This window comes from Cynoglossus semilaevis, chromosome 6, assembly GCF_000523025.1.
Source record: "Cynoglossus semilaevis isolate Cse_v1.0 chromosome 6, Cse_v1.0, whole genome shotgun sequence".
NCBI classification, from domain to species: Eukaryota; Metazoa; Chordata; class Actinopteri; order Pleuronectiformes; family Cynoglossidae; genus Cynoglossus; species Cynoglossus semilaevis.
In genome coordinates, this window is record NC_024312.1 from 11,922,782 (window position 1) to 11,942,266 (window position 19,485).

Here is a 19,485-nt window from a genome sequence, read left to right on the forward strand (position 1 = left end):
TAGACTTACGGAATCCTGGACTCGATTTTCCCAGAGATTTCTTTCTTTTTTTTTTTTTTACCTAAATTTTACCTTCTGTGAACCTCAGGTTCCCAATCTGGTCCCAGCTCTGAGAAGCAAAGCCCCATGACCCAGAAACACAGCGTACAGACCCAGCCCAGCCCTGTAGCCCAGCCCAACCAAGGAGGCGCCCAGCCTGGCCAAACAGCTCCTCAGCCTGGACAGACAGCCATACACACAAGTCAAGCACCTGCGCAGCCGGGCCAGACAGTCACTCAGACCAACCAAACAGTAACTGCATCAGCAGCCCCCCATCCTGCACCAGCTGGAAACCAGCAAAGTCCAGTCAGCCAGCCCTCGGGCCTCCCTCCACAGCTTTATCTCCATGATGGCAGGTAAGACGTCTGCTGAGAGGGATGTTCTACATGGACTCCCCCGCAACATGATTGGTAATTCACTAAAGAACCTTCGAGTCAACAACCAGAGTAAAATGCTTATAGATACATCTGTGCTATAAGCCAGGGGTTCTCAACCCCTGGTCCATGGATGAAATTTGGTAGATGAAAAGGAAACCAAAGAAAATAACAATTATTAATATGTTACCGTAATGACCTGTGAAAATATAAGTATGAAGGTGTGCGGCACCATTTTCACAAGGTTTTTGAATGTCATACGCCACACTTCCCAGGTTGTCAGTGTGTTGTTGCACAGATCAAAACACTGCATCGCTGTGTCACTTTTTTAATTTCATGTGTCTGCAGCATCAAAATCTAAATTACAGTATGTCCTCCTCCTCCTCCTCCTGCTCCTACTTCTTTAGTGTAAAATGTTTTTGACCCAAAGCTCAAGCTTCACTGTTTTGATCAATTTCTTTTGTCAACCCACATGTAGTAGTTTGTCATAATGTAATTAAATTGCAAGCTCTGAAAAATACAATGTAATCAGAGAAAAGCAGAGCCACAGTGATGGGAAACATCAGGGCTTCAGTGTAAATGATTCCTTTATTTCTGATGACACATCATGGATATTTTTATACCAGTTATGCTGTTCTTTCTTTTTTAAATTAATTGTATGCATGTCACGGCTATGAAAAGGACGCAATAGCATTTAGCAGTAAATGTTTGAACAGTGACCTCTGTCTGTTAAAGCTGTTAGAACATAAACGCTCAGTCGTCGTCTGTACCTGTGTGAGTTTCTGCCACGGCATGTCGACTACATTTTCAACCAGAGTGTAATTACCTTTTTTTTCTTTTCTTGAACAGCTTTGGCTGCACACTCGTTACTTTCCCAAAGAAAACTCTGCTCACCTTCATTATGTGACGAATTCCTCCTCTCACGTGTAGTCCTTCAAATGTTCAACTCTGCTTTTTAATATTCTCACAGGTCAGAGGTAAAAGCCAGGCAGGATGTCAAACCTGACTTCCGTCATCCTCCATTCACTGATTACAGGCAACCTCCGGTAGATTATCGCCACCCACCAATCACTGACTATCGCCAGCCCCCCACACTGGACTACAGACACCCGCCTGGTCTGCTGGACTTCAGACAACATCCTGCAGCAGCGCAGTTTCCTCTCGGAATTTCGACTGATTTCAGACCACAGGTGAGACGAGCAGCTGATGCTTAAACCAGCGCTAAATGAATTTGCGGTTGTTTTTTTCATAGAATAACTATTTTTTGTTTATTTTAATTTTACTGCAGGACTTTGACTACTTCACAGTGGAGCTGGAGAAAAGTGCAAAAGGGTTCGGCTTCAGCATCCGTGGGGGCAGAGAGTACAAGATGGACCTGTTTGTTCTACGCCTTGCTGAGGACGGTCCTGCCATACGCAATGGCAGGATGAGGGTAAGTAGACGAGAATTGAATGAAATGCCTGTGATATACTCCTGTGACTGATGCATAACAGTTTGTATCAATTTGAATACAAATATGAAGTAATGATTAGTTGAATAATGACATGGCCAAGTGAGACTGAGGGTTTAAAGGTTACATTTATCACCACATGTAATGTAATCCAGGTCCACCTCCTGCATTAGAAGTTCAGAGGTTTCTTCTTGTGACCGTAGTGTTCTGTGTATATTTCAGTTCTACAAAGCGGTCAGAGAAGGCAACAATAGAACAGATTGTCAAAAAACAGGTTTAATGAAGATAATTAACCAATGTTTCTGCTTACATTGAGCTTACAAAGCTTTGACCTGGAATAATGTTTTCCAACTTTTTTGAGCCCTTGTGTATATTTTACATTAGAAAGCCAATTTATTCACAATTCATTTACCTAGCATGATAACGGTGCCTGTTTAGTTGAACAAAGCACTAGGTGGCGCTGAGTAGTCCACTGACAGTCTGTGAGTTTTGACTGAGATCACTGACCTGTGTGACCTTCTCTTCTCCCTACAGGTGGGGGATCAGATCATAGAGATCAATGGGGACAGTACTCGAGAAATGACACATGCCCGTGCCATTGAACTAATAAAGGCAGGAGGCAGGCGGGTCCGGCTGCTGCTGAAGAGAGGAACCGGTCAGGTGCCAGAGTATGGTGGGTTTCTCTAACACAGGCTCCCGAGTTAAAATACTGTTGTTAAATGACCTTTAACACACACTGTCTCTCTCTCTCTCTCTAAATTCCCTTTTCTTTCCAACTGTGCACTGATTTGATCTCTTCCTCTTTCTCCTGTACTAAACATTATTTGCTTCAGGTTTTGTATCTGTTTGACAAATTAAAACCCTTCTAATATTTTCTTTTCACTGAAGAACCTATTGTCATGCACTGATAACTCTCTGAATTAAAAACCTGTCTTTTCTGTCCTTTTTCGTGTGAAATGAGCAGCTGCTCTTTTACCTTCATGTGTTTTAACCCCTCTGCTCTAAGTCTAATGATTGGTATAGGGTTTTACCTGCCTTTCCTTCAGGAATGGTTCCTCCCAACCTCTCCATGTGCATGAAAGGTGACACACTAAGCTCCCCTTATTTCTTCCTAATGGGCCACTCTAAAGACACGGTTTGTGAACGACTGCACGTTTCCCTCTTCATTCTGATTCATCTGTGCACTGACTCCAGGCATGCATTAATGTGCGCATGTTCTATGTGAGCAAATAGCAGTTGTTTGTGTGTCTTTTGAGCCTTGGAAAAAAATTGCGTTGAAAATGACCTTGCGGCTAAAATTGTGATAAGCTGAAGTGGAGTGTGTAAGATCAGGCTGCTCTGAACAGAAACAATGTGTTTTTAGTTGTGTGGTAATCTCTCTACAAATAATCAAGATCTTGAAAGTACTTCACTAGCTCACTTTAGTAGTCGGCATGTTAAACCTAAGCTAATGCCAGGACATGACGTGATGTGTTTTTTCAGTTCCTCGTTGTAGCATGTGCATGCTGCTTGGCCACTGTTTCCCCTCAGCCCACGTGAGCTAATGTTTCTCTGTCACCGCAGACTGTAGCGGCCCCTGGGATTACCTTTCTACAGCCCACCCTGCCATGCAGGAAGTGACCTTCGAGCCCCACCCGAATCCATTGCGCTCATCCCTAGACTTCCCTCATCAACTCCACCTAGAGGCCACGGTGTGCATGGCGGACAAAGCTTTGCAGCTGACAGAGCACGGCTCCATTAGAGGGGCTATAGGTGGCAGGTCCACCCAGCAGAAGAGCCTCGTCAGGGGTCAAGGAACGCCTCAGGGCCCAGCGGAGGTGGACTGTGTCGCGAGCAACGAGCAGCCTCTGGCTCTGCCTCCTAAAGCTGTCCTGGGGAGGTCAACTGAAACACGGGAGAGGCAGAAAGAAACTTGTTCCCCCTGCTGTGACAAAAAGGTTTTACACACACAGGCAATGAGCGCCATCTGGCCGTGGGACGCATATATTAGTGTGAATTCCAATGAAGCCCCTCCGGCTGGTGGTGAGGGACATGTCGGCCTCCAGGAGAGGCTTGTGTCCAGAGGTTCGTTGTCCAGAGAAGAAGAGAGGACCAGTGGCCATGGTGGTCTCTGTTGCCCCTCTAAAATTTTGGATGATCCAGCTGCTTCCCCTGCGCCCTGGAGTGTTCCTGAGTCCTATAAACTGCCTGGCACTCTGAGGTCCTGGACCTCCACAGTAAGCAGGTAGAATGGATCTAACTGGTTTAAACTGGATTACACTGTGTGGCTCCGTATTCATTTCAGCATCAAGAGGAAAGTTCTTCATCGCTCCTTCTTTGTGCCCTCCGTTCTTTTTCACGTTCCACCCTGATTTAATGCTCTCTTTTGAGTTAGATTTTCAGTTGAGATGATTATTACACCAACAACCTTAAAACAAAAGAACATTCACAGTTATTGTAACATACAGTACAGAATATAAGGTCGCTACTCAGCATGACGGTGTTTCTGGACCCTCAGCCACAAAACCTGTTGCTCTGATCAAAGACGGCACGGCAACAATTGGTTCTGAAGTGGAACTTTAACTCCAACATACCTGACGGTGGAAAAGAGAGAGGCACTCTCAGCCGAGAGGTCAACTAGCGTCCTGTTTCCTGCAGACGACAGATCTGTCGGTCGGAGAAAGTAAAAGACAAAAACTCCTAGTGACGACCTTGTCGGCCCAGCATTCATTAAGATCCTACACGCCTAAAAATATATCATATACTGTAAATGTAAAAATGTGAAAATATGTACATTTGGTAAAGTCAGAAGCATACCTGTCTGTGTTGTTTTATTTTTTAAGGCCTTGTTCTCAGTAGAAACGGGCAGAGGAGTTGACAGGGCAGGATCTCAGCATCAGTCTGTCCACGGCCTGACCTGTAGTACATATCAAAGACAGACAGTCACCAAACACAGGCTGCTCGTGTGAAGCAGTGCTTATATGCATGGATGTAAACCATCACGTCAGTACACAAGCACTCACAGGTCACTGATGACAACTTCCTCTGTGGAGCTGACAGTGACCAAATCTGACGAGGAGTGAGGATTGAGATTTTGCAGGACAAGAGAGAGTTGGCTTCGTATTCAAAGTTAAGTGATGTACACGAGCAGGTGACCAGTAAACCATGCAGTCATTGTGCAGTATTATAAAACTGTGCTGTGTTTATTTTTTAAGGCTTAAATAGTATTTTTGTCCGGTCTGTATTTTTCCATTTTATGCCTTTTAACTGTGCTAAGTGTACCACATCACTGTGGGAGCAGAGCGTCGGTGTGAGGAACGGGAGGCCGAGGGAGACGAGGTGAGGCGGAGTGCCTTAACTCAAACTAATGCAGTGCTGTTGCTGTGTTTGTGCTTTGTTTTGGGAGTTCAACACAAAACAGATGATCGATGACCAATCAGACATATCAGCAAACTGTGGAGTGGTTTCCTCCAGATGTAACGCAGAGCACTACAGTACGGTACAGTACAGTATACAACAGTACAGTACAGTAGTTCTGATGCACTCGACGTTATGATTACCTTAGTGTTGAAGGTCAACGTTGACCCAGACAGGGTTAATATTCAAGTGGACCATGCTTTCTGTTGTTTTACTGTTATTTCAGTTTGTTTGATTTGTCGTTTTCACACACACACACACACACACACACAGAGGAAGCGTTTTTCTCTGAATCAGACCCCACCAAACACCCCTACTTCAACAGTCGAGGCATGCTGCTATCAAATTGTCACTACCTTCATACTATTCTCTCACTTTTTAAATTTGTAACTACCAGAAATGCTTGGTCTCAACAAAAAAAAAATTGTAATTATAAAAAGAAGAAAAAAACGACGACAGCACCTCAGTTGAAAAGCGTCCAAAACAACGCGGCCTGATGAAAGATCTGAGCTTCACGAGCCGTAGGTTGGTGTCGACCTGCTGACAAACTGCCTTCAAAGGACATGGTTCATCCATAGACTGGGACACAAAGCATCATCTGGACTAAACTTGATCTGAAATACAACAAAAACAAAACAATGGTTAACCCTGTGCTGACATGAAGAGGCTACTATATTTGTGGTTAATGCCACGGATCGACACGGTCGGTGAGGAGCACACCGACGTGCTGCTCAGCTGTGAAAAGATTTGAAATAAGGAGTCACAAAAGGAGAAGTCATTCAGCCCTCTGTTTTCGCCCAGGTCGCCCCCTGCCTGCTATGAGTGATTTTGTATACAGAACAAAAAACAAAAACAAAAAACGCTTTGTGAATACATGTGATGGATGGCACGTTCATAACCCCCCCCCCACCCCCCGAGTATAACTGTGTAGTGTTAATTGTGTAATTTTCATCTTGTACAGCTGTATTCCTACAAATATGGTTTACTGTATCATTGATACTGTAGTTTCAAAGACGTGAACAACTATTTTTCTGAAATGCAACAGTACTGATATATAACATTTTGCTAAAAAAAATGTAAAAAAAAAACTTGTTTACTGAAAGATATTCTGAAATATTGTAAAAAAATAAACTCGACATGGTGTAAGACATTCTTTCAAGCTTGTTTTATACGACGGGAGACAAAACAGTCGTTACTGTTACTGTTTGCTGATCACTTTATCCCCATCATATTTGTGTTTCTCATATGCAAATCTTTTCAACTTCACACAGAGCTACCGAACTAAAAGTCGTTTTCACGCAGGATGACAGTGGAGCTTTGTTCATTTCACAGATACTATTCCAGAAGAAGGAGCGGCCGGGTCAAAACATGTACACGGATGTGTGTTCATGACTTTTCGCGCATGGACACGAGATCGTCGTTACTGCAGTGAGTATATGACAGCAAATACAATCACTCATAATACTGAAATAAAGTTAAACATTGTGCAAATATTTGGTAATATCTGCACAATGTTTAACTTAAAGAAAGAGAAATGATGTCAGAACAATACAGAGAAGAAGACAACACTTCACACTGACTCCAGTCTGTAGTCTGGACTCTTACCTAGATTAGACAGAACCTCCACTGCTGAAGCCTGAAGGTTGTTTCCACTCAGGTCCAGTTCCCTCAGATGGGAGGTGTTGGACCAGAGAACAACAGCTGACCGCTGACAACCTGCAGTTCCCCAACCTGAAGAAGAGAAAAGTTGATTTTCCTGAATTTAGTGAATTATTAAACACTACTTAACGTGAATTATTTTAGATAAAGTAAAATCAGATTATTTTAGATCCAGTTAGACTGGATCACAACACTGGAGATTTAATTAGAAAAGATGTTAATGCAACAGCAGACTCCTGGTTTAATTTAACGTTTTTAACAGATTACATTACATTTACATTAGACGTTCAGACATGACTTGTCAAATTCAGATTCAATGTTTTTTACATTTTTTATTATATAAATAAATCTGATGTATTAGATTATATAGTTTAGATTTAATTAGATATATGGGATTAGAATATATTTAGGCAATTCAAAACCTTAACTCATTAGTTCAGTAAAGCTGACAACTAATTAACAACAACTATTTTATCTCAAGTACAGTTTTATTCAGAATCCAAAACACTTTGACCCATTTGAGAAGAAAACAGAGAGGAAACAATCAGAGTTTTGAACCAGAAGCCGATGATTTATAGTCATCAGTGACAGTGAACTCGCCACAGTCTCCAGTTCCCCTCCCTACACAAGAACTGAATTATATTAATATAACTCTTTCACTCACTGACTCGTCACTGACTCCAGTACTGGTGTCCTTGCCTTTGCCAAATTCTTGGCTACCAGGCTGTTAGTTATGAAGAGGAAATTACAACAACTCCACATGACTCCCACTGGATCAGAAATATTCTTTTTATTTCCTCTAATTGGAGAAACGTAGATTGTCATTATCAGGCTTATCTAAGAAATTTGGTCCATTTCTCCAGGTTGTTAAGAGGACAGACTTTTGACTTATCCTTTACTTACCCTCTATCCTCTTTACTAAACAAATGCAACCGGTTGCCCCAAACAGGAATATTTCTTCTACTCTCTGTACCATTTCCTGACTGGAAGGAACACCACTGCACATAACGAAATGTGACGTCTGTTTTTAACCCATCACCAAAGTGAACAGTGGGCAGCTTTTTATTTTTGGGCGCCCGGGGAGCAGTGTGTGGGGACGGTGCCATGCTCACAGCACCTCAGTGGTAACTTGGCAGCTGGTGGAGTCGAATCTGCAACCTTCCGGACCCAGGTCCGCTTCCTCAACCACTAAGTCACCATTGCTGATCACTGACTGATGGATTGCTATAAATAATGAAAAGTGACTGACTCTGTGTCTGAAGGTATGGGTATGGCCTGAAACCCAGAGGTTCGCCAGGTTACAGAGACTGTGCTCCGTCTTCTTCATTCATCCAAACACTCATCTTCTGAAACAAGTCAGTCTGACAGACAACAGACCGTTAAATTAAATAAAAACCGTGTTCCTTAATTTTTAATCATGCTGACGTCACATTAACGAGTGAAATATTAACTGTTAACGAGAGTAAAACACCGCTGAATGTTCATGATATAAAACATTATCATTTTAACACTTGTTTACTTTGACGCTGACACAATGTTCTGTTCTGTCATATTGTCTCTGAATTCCACGAGGACTCACCACTGTCCTGTCTGTGGAGTCTGAGTTTCCTGAATTTCACTCATTTGTCCTTATCTTCTGCAGCCGTTGTGTTTTGCAGCAGCTGCACTCTTCCCCCGCCTTCTTCTTCTTCTTCGTCGTGCCTCTTCTCCCTTCCCATCCACTGAGAGACTCCGCTGAGCTTTGCAGAGCGGACCAATCACGTGCGGCTTGAACAGAGTGAGACGTCAGACGCCGAAAGGTTCACCGCGTGCATTCAAAGCCACAGGTGAACAAAATTATACCTAAATTATTTTATTCTCTACCGCTCTATACCGTCTATTCGTTTTAGCTAAAATAGCTTAGCTTAGCTAAAATAGCGTAGCTTAGCTGAAATAGCTTAGCTTAGCTGAAATAGCTTAGCTGAAATAGCTTACGTTAAGTTTCTTAATCATTTTCTTTGGTAAAACTAAATAAAAAAATGTCGGATTGTGTTTGGAGAATTTCTTTACTTATTGAATTATGTTTTATCATTTTAACGTTTAAACTAAAGCTTCAGTGGGGTTCTAGAATGAATTTCTGAAACTGGTTACATCGTGATAAACTTGCAATCAACAATGTTTGAAATTACCAGATATGCTAGGATTTCTGCGCACGGAGACCAGGAGGAAGTTGTCCAGAGTCAAAGTCCACTCCTGAAACTGAAAGACAAGGTGAGACATCTTTGGTGTCAAACTATTTATTTTAATATATAAGAAAGTCATTGTTTGACAAATGTTTTGCTAACTCCCAAACCTCAGCATGACTGGTCTTTGGTTTACTTTCCAGGTCATCCTGATGATCTTCAACAAAGTAGGTAGCGAAGTTTTTCTTTTATTCTGTTGTCCCTGCTTTGTCCACTTGTCTTTGGTCTGGCTCTCTGCTCAAGGTTGTGAAGACTCTGGTCCCTTAGTAATGGTGCAGATGTGGAATTGCTGAGCGTGTGGGTAAATGTTGGTTCTGGGTCTGATTTGTGACCATGGTGTTTGACGTGTGTGACTGGCTTGAGTGGTTTAAAGCTGAGCAGTTTGCAGTGATTCAGCGTGAAGTGTCTCTGTTCTGTGTGCAGTAACAGTTATAGCCTTTCAGGTGCTGTCGTCAAACGGTGAGTCCAGAACTTTATTTTCGTTCTTGCTTTCTGGATGGCTATCCTGATGTCCTCCGTATGTTCCTCTCCTTTTTTATTTAAGTGTTTTTATTTTTTAAGAGTAAGAAATAAAGAGATCTTTTTACATTTAATTTTGTAATTATTTAGTCATTGAGCCTAAACATCTGACTGAACCATCTGGTCCAATATTCATACGGTTAGCTGAACGGTGGGGATGTCTTGTTTTGGCTGCTGTGTCTAAAAGCTGACGTCCATTGCGGTGCTTCCTCTTGGCTCATGTCCACTTGTTACTGTTTGGCCTATTCTCTCAAGAACATTTGCACCTTTTAATGTAGATTTCTCTGGCAGTTTATATAACTGAAACGTTGTGTGCCTGAATTCCAACTACATGGATGTCAAGGACTCGAGAAGTCATGTGTATTCCTTGCCACTTTTTTTTGTCAATGTAGATTTATGTGAATGTATTTGACTTTTATGTGTATATTTCTCTAACTGACGCAGCTGTCTCACGGGAGTCTAGTTTTTTTCTCAATAACAGAACTTTTTATTGTAGTTTGTTGTTTTTGGACATTCAGATCAGGAATTCAGCTGTGGCACAACATAAAGGGACACGTGGACCTCTGATACTGATGCTAATGGCTGCTCAATTGATGTCTTGTTGAAATATCAAGTTTAATCTTTTTTTTCTCTCTTGTAGTTTAACTTTTTTTTTTTTTTAAGAAAAGTAAAGTAGATGGTGAATTTGTACTTGTCAACAGTTTAGGTGAGGAGCAGATTTAAGAGCAAACTCCTCCATGTTACCACTACAACTGGGTATTCTGATCTATAGTCAGTGTTTGACACAGTGGCTTTGGACATTGTATGCTGTCAATACAATCTTTCAGATCAACTCTTGGTTACACATGGAGAGGAAGAGATGGTATAGCACACGGCAGAGTATGTGACGGGTGAATTATGTTATTTTAATCAACTATAGAACACAAGTGTCCTGCAAAAAAACATATATATAAAAAAACTCCGTGTTAGAGCATGTTTTAATCAGTTATTTAGCCTTAAAGATGTGGCATACAGGCGTCATCTGAAATCTTAGATTTTTTTTAACCTTTAACTCAACTCTTCATCACTGACAGATTCCATTTTTTCAAAATCCAATTTTAAAAAAAACTAATTAGAAAAGTCATGTAAACATACTCCTAGAATCTCTTCAGCCTGTTGTCAGTCTTCTGTTGTACAACAGTTGCTCTCACTGTGGTCATGGTTCTCCTGGGACAGAAGAACAGACATCAAATTTAATATTAACATTAACAGATAATCAAATCAACGTGAACTATAGTTTTACAGCGTGTAATTGGTGATTAGTTCACACCTGAAGGATTTTGTAGATTCCTAGTTGGAAACGACAGCAGAATACATCAACCAGGAATCCAACCATACCATGGAGCATCCCTGTACATGAAAACACAGTTATGGACGTTAAGGCTTCTATTATACATTGATTAAAGGAAAGAAATGTAAAATATTTCTTGTCTTTGTACAAAGTGAAGAATATGTGAGCACAACATAAGATAAATATCTGCTCGGGTATAACTGAAGAAGAACATAATCCCACTGCAACACAGCTAGCACAGGTAGTACAGCTAACCCATCGATTACAGCTCAGTTTGAGATATGGCCAATGGCCCGGTGGTTATGGAAGTTAAGTGCCATCTGCTCACTAAAGTGATGGGTTAAAGCGGTATTCCTTAATTATTTTCTAGTGAGGGTAAGGAGAAATGGGTTTTTTTAAGAAATAGTAACAGCAGAGTCATTTCTCATTTCATAACATCAATTAATGAACTTATTGTGATTGCATTCAACATGTGTGATTTGACATGTATTTGTTATTTTACATACGTGTGTATATCCATGTCAACGATTGGGACAATTCATCTACCTGTGGTTGTGAATATGCCTCCAATGATGCCACACAGTCTGACAAGAAACTGCCAGAAGGGCATGTGCTGCTCTGTGACTTTGACCATCAGTGAATTGATATCATATTTCATGAAGATCCCTGAGACTCCGTGGCTGCCTGCAGCATGGTTTATCCCTCGCTCCTGCAGGGCCACAGACACAAACGCATTAAACGCACTGACTGACTGATTAGACACATCACACATAAATAAAACCCACCCGCTCCGTCACTGAGTACTGATGTGTGTCAGCTGAAATCTTGTATGTGTTCAGCTTGGTTGGCACGATGGTGATGAAGTACTGAAACATGTAATTGGCTAAAAAGAAAAATAAGAGTAATAAAATATTTATGTTTATGCAAAAAATAATATAGAAATAGATTTCTGTTGGGGTGGACACATTACGTTCATCTGTGATTTTCTCCGTGCCGTCCAGTGGACTGATGAGCCCTGGGATTGCTTCGCCAAAGGATAGGTGGTCGATTCGGTGAGAAAAGTTAAAACCTGTAACAGCAGGTCGAGTCAGGACAGTGAAAACCAGTGCACAGCACGTGGGAGCGTGGGCAAGCGTATATTTAGAGCAGTAAAGATGATGAACTCACTGTCATGGCTGACCAGAGCTGCCAGATGGGCATGGCCTCTGGGATGTGGGATGGACCTGTGGAGGGGTCAGGTGTGGTCAGTGGGTGCAACTGTGCATTTGTATGAAAAGCACCTCACTGTGTGTGAAGTGATCTGAAGATATCAATAGTTACCACTATGTGATGTTTCAATAATTTAAAAATACAAATTGTTTATAGTTATTAGTATTTTTTTCTATGCCCCAGTAATTTATGACATAAATCTGAAGGGACAAATGACTTTTCCAGTTTACATTTAATATTTTGCACAACTGTTACATGAATACATTAAAATTATATTAAAGTAGCACAATTGTTTAGTAGAAAAGAAGGAAAAAAATCTAAATACAAAAAAATAATTGAAGTGAATTGAGTAATTGAAATTGAAACTACTGAAAATAAAAAATCAAATTTATTTTACACAAGTAGTCATTGGCCAGATGTGAGGGGCTTTATAGGCTGGAAGTGGTCCTTGGGCCGGAGTTTGAGACCACCGGTTTGGAGCAACAGTATGTTAACACACATCACTGGTTGTGTTGAGTGAAACACGTATGTCAGTTTGATGGTGGGCTGTCAGGTTATACTGAAGTTGAAATCTTCACTCCTCTGTGGGCACACTGATGGTTTTGTTTGAGGTGCACAAAGAAGATGATGTGTTTTGTCTGACCAAACAAATCATGTGTTTCATCTGAAGTTAGATACATATATTATTGCACATTTGTGATTGGTGACATCACACTTTTTGTTGTTTTTAGTGTTGTTCGAAACTGACTCTGATGCCTCTTTCACTGTACCATCAGTTTTTTCTATTTAACACGAGCTTTATGAGACTTCTTTGTTTAGGTTTGTATTTAATTAATGGTTTTAAATCTATTTAATTAGTCATCAAATGAGTTTTATCAACATTGTTAAATAATTCATCAATTTTAAATACTACTGTTAAAATATATAAATAAATAAAATTGAATTGGTAAATAAAATAAAGTTTCATTAACATAATTTTTTAGGCATGTGCTAATGGTGGGAACATACTTGCCAACAGTGATGTGGAAATTTCCCGCCACCTTGTTGACATACATGTGTCCATGTATCCTGCAGGCGTTAAAGGAAGTGGCGCTGTCGTCACTGTGAAAGCGAGGAGAAATGACATCATCAGAGTTGAGAGGTCTCTTTACTTTGTGTTCTTGGCGTCTGTTGGTGCTGATTTTTTGATAATCTCATACCTCTGAGACTGGGCAGGTGGCGCTCCCTTTAATGCTGTCTTGAAGATTATGTCCTGAAGAGAATGTTCAATTTTCAGACGCTCCTGAATGTGCAGCAGAGTCCTGAAAGTCGGGATCCAAACATGTGAGGGGAGCATGGGGGCACGGGGGGGGAGGGAGTGGGGTGTAGGAATGAGTTGTTTAAAATTCATTGTAATTCTACATCAGATAAAAACACAACTTCTGCATCATATGTACAAAAAGCTGTTTTGTAAGAATCAGCACCACTACTGAGATTTGTCGATGCAGAGATCTGTTCAGGCCATTGTAGCTGTATACAGTACATCATACACTTTTTAAGAGTTCAAGTGGATAGAAATCTTACATGTGCCACAATTTCTGCTGTGGTGGGAGCTCAAAGTTGACCTAAAAAGAAAAAAAAACTTAGTCTGAGTAAACAACTGAAGTTTAAGTAAAGTTGTTTTAGTAAAACTTACTGGTTGGTATTTTAAGCCATCAGATGCAACCATTGTTTCTGCCAGGTCCAGAACATCTGCACCAATATCTGTATTCAAGCACACACCCACAAAACTATATAAATAAGGAATAATTACAGGGTGGTTGTGGATTAATCATAATTATATAATTGTGATTTATCTTAATTATGAAACAATAAAACAACATTTGTAAATGACAAGAACGTTTATGTACGCGCTTACATTGGCATCTCATGGCAACTGTGATGTCGATGTTTATTCTTAGTTTACTGTAAGAAAAGAGAAGAGACAGGAAATACTTTTACTAATTGAACTCGTCACAAAAAAAGTATAAAGTCCACTTTTCCACACGTGTAACTGAAATGATTCACTTCCTGCTTACAATCTATAGTACAATCAGCTAATTCCATAAGAAGAAAAGTTGGATTTAAACACTTTAAGTCAGACATTATGGCTTTAATAATTAAAAAGACTCTTAAGAAACTAAAAAACCCAATGGTGTTTAGTGAGAGGTGGATTGTAAATTGTTGTTCTATGTTGTTGCAGTTTGAATAATTTGTACTAAAAACATTTAGCCTCAAGATCAAAAAGGTTACGAACCCTTGGGTGCAGAGTGTAAACTGTTTTTTTCTAGTATCAATAACGTGAGGGCAGGAAATATTGTTCTTTGTTTACATAGCTTTTCCTACCAAAATTAAATTTTAGTGGGAAAACCGAGTGAGTGATTGTTTGCTCTTACCTGCTGAAGTCTTTATCCACCTCATACTCATACCTCATCCATGTGTTAGTGTACACAAAGAACTCTAGCGCAGCCATAAGGGTGAAGGCAATCAGAGATACTGCACAGGAAACAAAAAGCAGTCACTGCACCACTGCTGGACTCTCTGGTCACAGGACAGCACTTTTAATCAAAAACAAGCTATCCAGTCTAGAACATGCTACACATGGTAAATGACATAACACACACACAAAAAATAAAATGATGTGGGAGGTATGAATTTGATGTAGATATCACTTGTCGGGTTACAGGAGCTGCAAATATGTAAACGACCAACAATACTGCAGTACAATGCTCTGTCATACTATTATCATCAACATTAAACTGCATTGTACATTTTAAAATGTATGCTACAAAAAAAAACCACGTGTTCATGTTTAAAGACACAATAGTAAATTCATGATAACCATCCAAAGATGTAAAAAAGATATTAAAACGTAGACCTAAAGCTGCCCACTGTTCACTTTGGTGATGGTTAAAAACAGAGGTCACGTTTCGTTGTGTGCAGTGGTGTGCTGTGTCACAATGACAAGGAGTTCACTTTCCTTTGTTATGTTTGACTATGTGTGCTGGTTATAAAATAATCCAACTCAAACTCAGGGCCAAATATAACCATAAGAGATACGCATGAAGAACATTGAGGGCTGGAAAAACAGGTTTTCTGTGTGTGAACGTGTGGTATGTTGTATTTAGTGCTAACGTGCACATTTTGGTCCTAAGGACAGCAGTAAATACTAATTGTAAGGTAGTGTTTAGAAGACAGTTGTGAGACCTGCTATGATGTTTGGTTTAGGGTAGGGTGTCAAATATGTGGGTTCCACTAGCGGGATTCAAATAACAAAAAGCATAAAAGACTTAAAATTCTTAATAAAGTGTTATTCCTACACCAACCACTATGGGCGCACTGGGTTAGTCAGAGTAGAAGAAGTTTCAGGAGCAAAAACAATGTAGTCTAGACATGACTAACTCCTTTAAAATGCTGCTTCAGATGCAGATTGCAGTTAAAAGAATACACTTCTGTGAAAATGAATATTTTTTGTAGAAATTGTTAAGAAATGCAAGTGAACTACAAAAGAGTTTGGCTTAGTGGAATCCTATTATTCATGCAGGGCCGTACATTTTTAAGTGCATTGCTATAATTTTCAGTTCCAAATACCACTGACCTAAAGTTTTGTTTGTATTTGTGCAGACAGTTGTATTAAGACATCTGGCGTTGTTCATATGTGTAAAAGAATATTTCATTCGAAAACGAAAGGGAAAAGCATCAAATAATTGTTATTTATAGGTAGTTATGTACATAATTGTACTGGTCTGACCCACTTCACGTGTAATTAGACCGTATGTGGCCCCAGAACCAAAATTAGTTTGACACCACTGGTTCAAGAACTCTCTCTCTCTCTCTCTCTCTATATATATATATATATATATATTAAAATTGCATATTTCCGTGACTGCGGTGACTTTGTGTTTGTCTATATGCTCTTACCTGTGCCACCGCTAGCGGTGGACTCCACGTAGCTCTCAGGAACTTTAGGAAAAGCGTCCAGCTCTCTAACCAGAGTCAGGGCCTTCTTTTTGGTCAACCTCCTCATCTTGGCAGTAGAAACAGCAGCAAACAGACATTTAATAAGTCATGCAGGCTGAACAAACGCCTGTATTGTCTGTGGAGCGAACACTCAAGTGTAGTCACTCAGCCTCCTTCGCTATGAAAGAGGCAGACGGCCATTAAACAGTAGCTACTAGTTTCGCATAAATAAACTGTCCGTGAGGCAAAAAAAGAACACGCACTTCAAAAAATTGTGTTAACAAGTTAAACACAGAAAACAGCAGAGTAAATATCCGGCAAGTGTGTGAGGAAGACGTGGTTGTCGTTGGTTAGATCCCGCTACCTTGAATAAACTGCTCACATTTTGAGTTAGCGCCCTCTGGTGGTAATGTAACATTTGTTGGCGCGTGTGCAGCTTGATGTCTCTCTATATGTAGCTGTGGTATAATAGAGAACCCAACCTGAACTCACTGTCAGCTAGAGTTGCACACATATTGTTATTAGTGAGGAAGTAATTGCTTTTGTTACATATTAGCTGTTGTAAAATTGTGTAATCACCTCAGTCACCTGTAACTTCAACCTGTAGTAATTACAATCACGGACACAAAGCACTTAGAAGTATTTTTTTTAATTACATTCTCAAAATTTCATGTATGATGAACTGAATGTTGCATGACAACATGACACAGTGATTACATCAGTGACACATAATTCAATCAATCTTAGCTAGATGGATGGAAGAGACAAAAACAAGTTGTCAGCAAAATATGACCCCCTATGAAAAAAAAAGATAAATTAACATTGTGGTTCTAACAAGGCTGTATGAAGTACACCCAAGTAAGTAACCTGTATACAACACCAGATAAAAAAAATGGTAACAAACACGAAAGTTGACAATATGAACCATGAGTTCAACTTTTTTTTTTCATTAAAAAACAGTCTGAAGTACTATGCAACCTTAAGCGTTATGCCACATATATGTGCAGTGCAGACTAGGGACAAAAATATGACAATTTTTCAGAGCATCCTAGGGGCCGCCTCTTGGTTGTATCTCTCTTCAAAGAAAGTTCAATGACTGGAAGGTTAACACGCACTGTTATTGTACAAAACACAGTTATAGGTATGCCACGATGTCCTGCTAAAATGGCTTTTTAAGTTTAATTTTTCAAAATCCAAGAAGAAAGTGGGCACTCTATTCAGTGGGCACAGAGTCTGGTCCTTCATCCTGCAGGACTGCACTGCTCAGGATGTCATAAGTGGATGTGTCAGATGGTTCTTGAGAAAGCTCTTACGAACATCTGCTTACAGTTGGTGAGATCACGTCTGGACTCAGGTCACATGACTCTGTACTCTGCTCTGAGTTTGCCGTTGTAATTGTTGTCGCAATGCTATGGGGAACTGGGTCAAAATCATCATCGTCATCCTCTGAAATTGGCGACTCGTGAATATCTGCAAAATGAGAGGTATTTTATGTGTGACATTCAGATGGTCTGATTTTAAAGAGAATATACAAGAAATGTACAAGTGAGAGGAAAATACGTACTGCTAAAGGCTTCGGGATATTGTTTAGAAACTTTCCCTTTAAGTGTCCTGTAGGAATATATGGGGTCAGTATCCAGACCATAGTGGTGTTGGTTTAAATATATGAACTACATTTCTATACCTGATCCTCCTGAAGATGCTGTCTAGATCCTTCTTCATCTCCACTAGGGTACGAGTGTGAAGCAGGAAGCGCTCGTTCATCTGCTGCAGCCGAACGTTAGAAAGTCCGTTGAAATTGATCAGCATTTCATTGGTTTTCTCAAAGCGGTCAAGCCTTTTTGGCACAGCAGAGTAGGAAGGCAAAAGAAATATTATCAAGGTATTAAGGCATTTATAAATAAGCAAAAGAGTAATCTATTTGAATTTAGAAATTGTCAAAAAACTAAAAAATATTACACTAAATTATGCAAAGAAATAGCAGTGTTTTCTACATAGAAACCGTATGTTGTCTGTTGCAGTGCATTTTCAGCAGTAGACAGATGTCATTTTAAATAGAAATCACCACCATCTAACAGCACATTTTATTATTATTATTATTATATTCATCAAAATAAAATCTAAGAGGAGATACTAAACTGAGTAAGACTCACATGTGCCTCTGAGCCTGAATGATGGCATTAACGTCCTCCGAGTTGACCATGCTGAGCATCCTGCTGCAGAAAACACCAGACCCAGTGGGCTCCTCCATGGTCGAATCTAAATGAACAAATTCACATGTATGAAATATCTCGTTGATATTGAGTAAGAAACATTTAACAAAATACAATTCATACAAGTCATGTTATTACAAAGTTATCTCCACAACAAATAATGCAGAGGAAGAGTACGCATACACGAGGAAACGAAATGGCAAAAATATTTTAGCATAAACATTGGTCCTGCTTGTAATGATGTGTTTTATCGCAAAAGCTATCAATTGCAAAAGTGTTGAATAGCCATCTGTTTGTGTAGATCGAATGATTGTTAAACAACAACAATAATTATACAATTATTAAATGCCACAGAAAACAAGATGTGAAAACTAGAATCTAAGCCAGCAGGCCTAATCTGAGGGAGGTTCAGAGAACAACAGGTTTAGCAATTATTACCTTGACATTTAAGTTTAATTAAAAGTTTAATTAAAAATACATGTAATAATTTAATGAAATAATTGCGTTCCTTTTTCGTGTGCAGAGACATTACGCCATAACTTAATTGATAAATACAGCAGAGCAGTGATTTTAAACTGAACAAAGCTTCTGTCATAGCAGGTAAACGATTGTTCTCTGAATAAAATGTTAGCTAGATTGCTAACATAACAAGCCAAGAAGGATTCGCGTTGTTGATACCTACATGTTAGGGTAAAACCTTTGGTTCGTTGTCGAGCTCAGACTCTCTCTCTTTTTTTACAATAACATTAAAAGCAAACGTCACTGTTTCAAGCTACGTAGTGCTACTGTGTCTAAAACAAAACACTGCCGTATGTGTCGCCTCTTCCGGTCATAGGACCACTGTTTCCGTTTTTCTGCGCGAGTCGAATCACTCTTTTTCGATTTAAAGCGAAGCAAATTACACAGAAAACAATTCTGAACACTGATCAGTGTTGCTTGTCATATGACTAAATTATAGAAATAGCAGTAACTCACTTACTTTGCTCAACTCTTTTAACCAACTAACCAATATATGACGCTCGCCCCCTGGTGGCCGTTGGTGGTGTAAATGATTAGTTTTGCAAAACAAAAAACGGAAATAAATGTGAAATCTCTG

At 39.9% G+C, this 19,485-nt stretch overlaps 3 protein-coding genes and 1 long non-coding RNA gene across 5 annotated transcripts in view; 2 read left to right on the top strand and 2 right to left on the bottom strand.

The window, feature by feature from the left end:
- Window positions 1–6,412, top strand: part of magi2b (membrane associated guanylate kinase, WW and PDZ domain containing 2b) — a 58,469-nt gene extending 52,057 nt beyond the window's left edge. The window contains exons 18-22 of the mRNA XM_025056307.1: window positions 89–395; window positions 1,384–1,603; window positions 1,702–1,845; window positions 2,398–2,536; window positions 3,427–6,412. Of these exons, the coding sequence (XP_024912075.1) occupies window positions 89–395; window positions 1,384–1,603; window positions 1,702–1,845; window positions 2,398–2,536; window positions 3,427–4,091 (1,475 nt within the window). The 3' untranslated portion in view covers window positions 4,092–6,412. The remainder of the gene's footprint in view (window positions 1–88; window positions 396–1,383; window positions 1,604–1,701; window positions 1,846–2,397; window positions 2,537–3,426) is intronic.
- Window positions 6,413–8,630: 2,218 nt separating this feature from the next.
- The window catches only part of LOC107988669 (uncharacterized), a 73,393-nt gene continuing 62,538 nt past the window's right edge, over window positions 8,631–19,485 (top strand). Inside the window, exons 1-3 of the long non-coding RNA XR_001760130.2 lie at window positions 8,631–8,744; window positions 9,090–9,168; window positions 9,284–9,307. This is a non-coding gene — a long non-coding RNA (uncharacterized LOC107988669). The remainder of the gene's footprint in view (window positions 8,745–9,089; window positions 9,169–9,283; window positions 9,308–19,485) is intronic.
- On the bottom strand, window positions 10,254–16,561 carry ergic2 (ERGIC and golgi 2). 2 transcript variants are annotated; one of them, XM_025056306.1, is made up of 14 exons: window positions 16,138–16,561; window positions 14,613–14,712; window positions 14,096–14,142; window positions 13,874–13,941; window positions 13,762–13,802; window positions 13,398–13,499; window positions 13,207–13,299; window positions 12,157–12,212; window positions 11,960–12,058; window positions 11,775–11,872; window positions 11,536–11,698; window positions 10,969–11,048; window positions 10,794–10,865; window positions 10,254–10,590 (listed from the first exon to the last, which is right to left on the bottom strand). In XM_025056306.1, exons 1-13 carry the CDS (start codon window positions 16,241–16,243, stop codon window positions 10,818–10,820), a joined length of 1,101 nt encoding a protein of 366 aa, XP_024912074.1. In that variant the 5' UTR covers window positions 16,244–16,561; the 3' UTR covers window positions 10,254–10,590; window positions 10,794–10,817. The 2 variants fall into 2 exon arrangements, with proteins under 2 accessions (XP_024912074.1, XP_024912073.1); XM_025056305.1 differs by having other exon boundaries at window positions 10,254–10,865; window positions 16,138–16,560.
- Window positions 16,807–19,297, bottom strand: kxd1 (KxDL motif containing 1). The gene is made up of 5 exons (XM_008312014.3): window positions 19,072–19,297; window positions 18,330–18,435; window positions 17,861–18,013; window positions 17,741–17,787; window positions 16,807–17,646 (listed from the first exon to the last, which is right to left on the bottom strand). The coding sequence occupies exons 2-5, from the start codon at window positions 18,425–18,427 to the stop codon at window positions 17,486–17,488; spliced, it is 459 nt and encodes a 152-aa protein (XP_008310236.2). The 5' UTR covers window positions 18,428–18,435; window positions 19,072–19,297; the 3' UTR covers window positions 16,807–17,485.

What these genes read in the sequence shown, in the direction of transcription:
- ergic2 (XM_025056306.1), bottom strand. Translation starts at nt 16,243, where the DNA reads ATGAGGAGGTTGACCAAAAAGAAGGCCCTGACTCTGGTTAGAGAGCTG. An exon ending in AGCTCTGGTCAGCCATGACA is followed by an intron (nt 12,059 to 12,156) that starts GTGAGTTCATCA and finishes CTGCTGTTACAG; the next exon opens with GTTTTAACTTTTCTCACCGA. An exon ending in AGTACTCAGTGACGGAGCGG is followed by an intron (nt 11,699 to 11,774) that starts GTGGGTTTTATT and finishes GTGGCCCTGCAG; the next exon opens with GAGCGAGGGATAAACCATGC.
- kxd1 (XM_008312014.3), bottom strand. Translation starts at nt 18,427, where the DNA reads ATGGAGGAGCCCACTGGGTCTGGTGTTTTCTGCAGCAGGATGCTCAGC. An exon ending in ATTCAGGCTCAGAGGCACAT is followed by an intron (nt 18,014 to 18,329) that starts GTGAGTCTTACT and finishes TGTGCCAAAAAG; the next exon opens with GCTTGACCGCTTTGAGAAAA. An exon ending in ATATCCCGAAGCCTTTAGCA is followed by an intron (nt 17,647 to 17,740) that starts GTACGTATTTTC and finishes CTCATTTTGCAG; the next exon opens with ATATTCACGAGTCGCCAATT.